The 6,874-nt window shown below is 35.5% G+C and overlaps 1 protein-coding gene across 1 annotated transcript; it reads left to right on the top strand.

Annotated features, from left to right (window-relative positions):
- Nucleotides 1-2,549: 2,549 nt before the first annotated feature.
- LOC104116840 (protein IQ-DOMAIN 11) lies at nucleotides 2,550-5,444 on the top strand. Its single transcript, XM_009627781.4, has 5 exons — nucleotides 2,550-3,256; nucleotides 3,622-3,984; nucleotides 4,098-4,313; nucleotides 4,532-4,663; nucleotides 4,755-5,444. Exons 1-5 carry the CDS (start codon nucleotides 3,182-3,184, stop codon nucleotides 5,352-5,354), a joined length of 1,386 nt encoding a protein of 461 aa, XP_009626076.1. The 5' UTR covers nucleotides 2,550-3,181; the 3' UTR covers nucleotides 5,355-5,444.
- Nucleotides 5,445-6,874: the final 1,430 nt, after the last annotated feature.

A 6,874-nucleotide genomic window follows, 5' to 3' on the forward strand; every position in this document is an offset into this window, starting at 1 on the left:
GCTGCGAGGCTTTTCACGAAGCAGCTGCAAGACTTTTCTTTAGCTGCTTGTAAGCTGTCTGCATGAGCTGCTTGCAACCTGTCTGTTTAATAAAAAGCTGCTGCAAATCATTTCATTGAGCTGCTTGCAACCTGCCTGCATCAGTTGCTTGTAGATAAACTTCAACAGAGTACTAAATGGATAATTTTTTTCAGAAAGATTATCTATAGCGGAATAATGAATGAACATCCACAATATAATTATTTTCATAACAATAAACATTAAAGTTATAACTCGCCGGACATTACTTTTGGACAAGACAAGTGTTGCCAATATGGGCAAAACTTGTATACCAAACTATTTTTGCACAAATTCCTTCATCAGCGAAAATAAAAGGTAAATAACACCATGAAATTATCCTATTTGTGCTAAACCACCCAGTCTGAGTAAGCTTAACTTGAGCCACTACCAAGCCCATGCCCACTAATACCTAATTCAGTATATTATCTCAAATCGACCTGCCCGGACACATATATTAGCACATGTTATCCCCTAAAATATAAACCTTAATGCCCTCATTTATTTATGATTTTTCTTTTTTAGAAGACATTAATTTACTGAATTGAGTAGAAGTTGGCATATGTTGGGCAAGACAATGGGGCCAATAACAGGCTGTGTATTCCTTATTACCACATAAGGCTGCTCTGTTTTCTTCTTCACATTCTCTATCTTGTTGCACATTACCACTACCCTACCACCTTCAGTAATGCCTCCAAAAACAAAAAGCGATTGTAATAATAGTTACATTGAATAAAGAAAGAATGCTTTGCATATTCATCAGCATTCTCTGCTCACTAGTACTATAGTAGGTCACATCCACATGTCAAACTTATGCAACTCACCGGACGAATTCAACATTTAAAGTTTATGAATGCTCGTAGCAATCAAGTTAATATATAATAATAAATAAGTTTACAATCATAGGTAATTACCTTATATATATATATATATATATATATATATATATATATATATATATAGGCTTGAGCAAAAAATCGTATATTTATGTGAATCCGTAACTTATAAGCTAGATCTGTCCTTTGATTTTGGATATCCTAGGAATAATCTTCTTTCAATTAAAATAAGTGTGCATTACTAGTGGTGTATCATATCTTAAGTAATTGTATTAAGGTAGCACATCAAAACTACTTTTGCATTAAGGATAGGCAGAACACCAGTGTCACTTATCAGATTCATCATAGTACATCAACAACAACTATGACTCTATTTCAGACTAATTGAGAAATGATCAGAATCATAGTAGTAATAATTCATTTCATTAAAAAGTTATCACAAGTCTACCGAGCAGGCCTTTACTGCAATTTACAATAAATAATATGAAAAAAGAACTCCAATTCACTCTTTCTCTAAAGAAGATTTTGAACATTTAATAAAATTTTATTGCAGATTTTGACATCATCCTTTGGATTAGCTAGCCATAGGAGCTAATCACAACATTGGAGGTATTAAAAGTGATTATGGACCAATTTTGTGAAAACATGGTATGGGCTTAAAAAAGAGTGCATATAATATTCTGCCAATACAATATTTTCCTTTGTTTGCTTTTGCCTTTTATGATGATAGTGTAAAATTGGCTAAAAAAATAATTAGCTGTGACCATTGAGTAAAGTTTCTTTAGCTTGGGGAAGGAAGAGAAAAATGACATTCTTCTAAGCAATAAAATGCCTTCTCATTAATATACCCACCGTTTTCTCTTCCATTCCTTTCCTCTGCCCACTTCTCAAACAAAGTGAAGAAAACGTAGCAATTAATTGTACAATTATTGTCTGATATTTTTTGAAAATAAGAACATGGTCCATAGTCCATACCACATGTTTTTCTTGATTCCTATATTAACCCCATAAGGTCGTCAAATTACTTTCAGTACCCCCATCCTATACTTCAAAAAAAAGGCAGTCCAATCAATGCACAAAATATTTTGTGTTTACTTAGGTTTCGAGAAAGGGCCGCACCCCAAGGGATCTAATGTAGGCAGTCTACCCCAATACAAGCATCACTAGTTGATTTCATGGCTCGAACTCATGACCCATAGATCACATAGAGATAACTTTACCGTTGCTCCAAAGTTTCCCATCAATACAGAGAAATCCATATGAAAAATAAAACAGAAAAATAGCTTCTGTTTTAAAAAAAAAAGCCCTAGATCTTCCATTTAATATTGTAATGAATGAAGAAACATTTGATCAGGTTTGGTATCTGTACTGTACCCCACTGGCCTAAGTGGTAGTGTCAGGAGGTCCAACAAACATTCGAACATGTCAATTGTAGTTGAAGAAAACAAAATAGCAGCTGGAAAAGAAACACATACCCCATAACCTCATAAAGATTCACATAATTCATACTCCATCAGTTTTCCCTCCATCAATGTGAAAGACACCTCCCCCTAACTCCTCTCCACAGTTGTATCACTTAAAAAGGCCCACATGTATTTTCTCTTTTTAGTTAAATCACCTGATATATGAAGTCTACTGGTCCGGTTAATTCATAAAAAGAAAAGCTATATTTTTTCTATTCTCACGATTCAAACTCGAGACTTTTTATTAGGATTAGGGGTCTCATCCAAACGCCCTTAGTGGTGGAACACCACATGTTGAAACAGAAGGAACTCATCATCAAGAAGAAGAAGAAGATGAGAAAAGAAATGTGAATTATTGAATAGAGAAAAATGATACCCATGTTGATTATATACACCTTATTCTAAAGTCTTTATTTCCACTGTTTCCATCTGAATCATTGATAACCAAAGCTTCACTTATTTATTTATTTTATTTTTTTGGTGGGGTACTTATGACTGAGTTTCTAGTTCATTATAGTTGCTTACTTCAGAAGATTTTGGTTATTTTTAGAAATGAATGAGGAAATCTAGGATATCTTTTGTGTAGGCTACTTACTAATCATAGCAAATCCTCCTGAAAATATGCTTCAATTCCCCAGGGTACTGATACCAATAGATCGTCTATTCTAACAAGGCAACTCACTGAAACTTCCTTTTTTGTATTCTTATGTTTAAATTACTCCCAAAAAGATCTTCTTGCTGCACCCAAGTGTCATTCTTGGTTTTCCTTTGCTACCCCAAAAGTTCAAATGAGCTTTATGAGTTCCACTTGAGGTAATTGTAGCTATGGCAAAGAAGAAAAGCTGGTTCAACTTGCTGAAGAGGATTTTCGTTTCAGAGTCTGAATCAAGATTAGAGAAGGTAAATGATTCTACCTATGTGATCAACTTCGATACATTCAATCTCTAGCAGATTCTTAGCATATTCTGAAATTTGTATGAAGAACCCATACTAAACTATGCACCCCCTTATCACAGAGGCAGATTTAGGATTTAATGGTTATGAGTTCAAGGTTCTAACTTTGAAAATATGGGTTCAAAACATAATAGTCATACTACGTTTCAGTGTTTTCACATAGAGATATCTATGCTCTAAATTAAAAACTGTGCGTTCAATTGAACTCATCTCTTAAACTATACATTTGCCACTGAACATAGGTGATTTTTGTCAATGTTGTACCTGTGTATCCAAGTTTTATTGACATTGAACAGCTACTGTATCAATAGGCAAAGAGGAAGAGATGGGTATTTGCAAGGCTAAAGATCAGGAGACTGGCGGCGTCCTCGGCCTTATCACCACCAAGGGAAAGGAGACACCAGAAAGCAGAAGAGAAGCAGAGTAAGCCTACTATAAATGTTGATGTTGAAAGAATTGCTATAGCTAATGCAGCTGCTAAAACACCAGAGGTTGAAGCTGAAATGGCTTCCTTAAAAGAAGGCACTGAATCTATCCATGAGCCTAAAGATGAAACTCTTGGACTGTCAAAATTGGCTCTTCTGGACCAAGTACCACAGTACTTTTACCTCTATGAGAGAAAGATTGAACATCTTGCTGCCATCAAAATTCAGACAGCTTTTCGTGGTTATCTGGTATGTTTTTTTCACAATCTTTTGTTTTCCTCAATCTACTAAACCTGACCGTTTCTTCTGAATCTCTGCATTCACAAGGAAATGTTTTAGTTAACCAATGAATTTAATTTCAGGCAAGAAAAGCTTTGAGAGCACTAAAGGCACTAGTCAGGCTTCAAGCTATTGTTCGCGGAAGGGCTGTTCGACGTCAGGCTATTGCTACCCTCAAGTCCTTGCAGTCAATTGTAAACATTCAGTCAGAAGTCTGTGCAAAGAGATGTGATCTGGTGAAAACCACAGTACATTGTCAAGAAAACACGTTGTTGGATGTGGGAGAGAAAGATATAAAGGTATGACAAATAACATGGTGACCTAAAATTTTACAAATATAACTATAATCTGATCACTTTCAGAAATTATGCACAAAACAACTGCAGTATGGAACATGCTTATGTTATTGATCCAATTGTAGAACCAAATCTTTATGGTGATGAGAGTAGTATTTACTAGATAATCACCTCTAGCTTAAGGTATAATAACAACTTAGTCAATTCTTTTAATTTTGCAGATTGATGTAAACAGCCAGAGAAGGTGGGACAATCGATTTTTATCCAAGGAAGAGACAAACAAGTTGTTCTCAAGCAAAAGGGAGGCTGCTATCAAGAGAGAACGAATAAGAGAATACTGGTTAAGCCATCGAGTAAGTATCTCATAGTTTGATTTCTCAAATCCTGATCATATTTATCACAGACTATGATTTATTTCGCAAGGGGTATTCTTTCTACTTGCAGAGGTCAACAGAGACAGAAATAAATGGAAGACGCCGATACTGGTTAGAACAATGGGTAGATGCTCAGCTGGCTAAAAGAGATGACCTTAAAAACTTGGATACACTTTTCTCAGCAAGAAACAAAGAGGAATGTGAGAGAAAAGAAATTAAACCAAGGACTTTACCAAAACAATACCATACAGATCAAGAATTGGTTTCTCCAATATATGTTCCAAGAAGATCATTTCACCACAGAAGACAGCACTCGAGCGGAGATGATAATTCTTTCATGGGCTCTCCTGTTCTTCCAACATACATGGCAGCCACTGAATCTGCAAGAGCAAAAGCAAGATCAATGAGCTCACCAAGGCTAAGACCTCTCAACACCGATGTTTACTCAGAGATTAATTCTCCCTATAAGTACAAACTATCTCCCATATCTTCTATCAACAGTGATGTCACAGTAACAGGTAGGATCGGAAGTGTTACAGGGTTCTCACAAAGATCACCATGCTTGAAAGGTACACCTGGTCCGATAAAATCAACCAGGAGCATTAAGGACCACAACTTTGAGTCAGATGGCTCGTTTACAAATTGGGATCGCATTGGTGCCTGCAGATGATTGACTAGAGTGAAAATTATAGATTGTAATAGTTGGGATGCTTTAATTCCACAAGCTAATGTTATATCTATGCTAATAGTTTGTGTGAAATCAGTTTTGGTTAAACATTTTGTCATTGACAACGAAAAGGATCATTTCAATCAAATATCTACAAAGGAAACTTCTATCAATTTGCAGAGGTTAACTCAAGTTTAACTAAAGAGAATCAATTAATTAGTTACGAGGCAATAACATCTATTTTAACAATCTGTCATGAGTAATCAATGACTGATGTAACTTTGTAACAATGGAAGTTGCAAATACTGATAGTAGGACCATACATGAACAACATGCAAGTTGACATAAGAACTGATATAGAATCCGTCATAGTTTTAGGATGCTAAAGCATTGTTGGAAAATCACAATAATTGTTGAAGCTTGATCAGCATCTACTGATAGAGCTGCTCGCTTCTGATTGATGTTTCTTTTTGATAAACTAGCCCGTCTACTGAGGAAAATTCTCACAGCAACTCTTCATATTGTGACCCGTTCTCCTACCCCCCCCCCCCACCCCACCCCCCACCCCACCCAAACAAACCAAACCACGGAAAAAAGAAAGAAACAAGGTATAGTCTTTCTATGTGTTGTGCCCCACATTTTGAGAGGTACGACTACCAGCTACATTTTGCTAATTAGTAATTTCAAGACATCAGTGACATAAGAAATGGTGTTTCCATTTCCTGAATTAAGGGGGTGCCACTTGTTAGATCACATAGGGATGAGAAAACATATATATTGTATAAACAAAGGAACATCATCTGTTCAATGAATGAGTTTTCACGGTATACAATGGTGTGATATCCGTGTCCATTTGATATAGTATTGTGTAAAGACACCTATGACACAATTTCATTCATTGGATGTACTTGATAGTTGTAAACTTATGCCTAGTTGTTGATGGCTTGTATTACTTTTAACTAGCACAATTTTTTAAATTAGTGTATAAATTCCAATATAATTTAAAATAAAAGGCAGTAACAGTATCATATCCCCAATCACAAACCAAGGTTTTGCTAAATGGGATCACACATTCATTCATTTCAACCTAATTGTATTGGATATTTCTATAAATACAAATGAGAATCGATCCTTGTCCCATCTCATATGCGAGTTGAGTTCTGGATTCTCATTATAAGCAAGCTAGCAGAGCTTCATTGGTTGAATGCAAAATTCTTCTTAAAAAGGGAAGGGGAAAAAAAAAGTGCTAGTAAACAAAGTTAATTGCCCTATCGTCCAGTATATAGCATTTTATGTTTTCTATTGTGTTTAAGATAGGGCAAGAATCCTTCACTTGCTGCCTTAAACTTTATGGATACTGAATTTTCAAACGTGAGCAAATGGAAGCACCTTTTGTGTTTCATTGTGCTTGTAGGAAACTTCATATTGATCCTAGGAAAGTCCAAATTAACCTCAACATTAAAATCCACTGGACTTGATCAATGCAAGGAAACTCTAAATTCTAAATCAAGAACCATTATACA

This window comes from Nicotiana tomentosiformis, chromosome 1, assembly GCF_000390325.3.
Source record: "Nicotiana tomentosiformis chromosome 1, ASM39032v3, whole genome shotgun sequence".
Taxonomy (NCBI): Eukaryota; Viridiplantae; Streptophyta; class Magnoliopsida; order Solanales; family Solanaceae; genus Nicotiana; species Nicotiana tomentosiformis.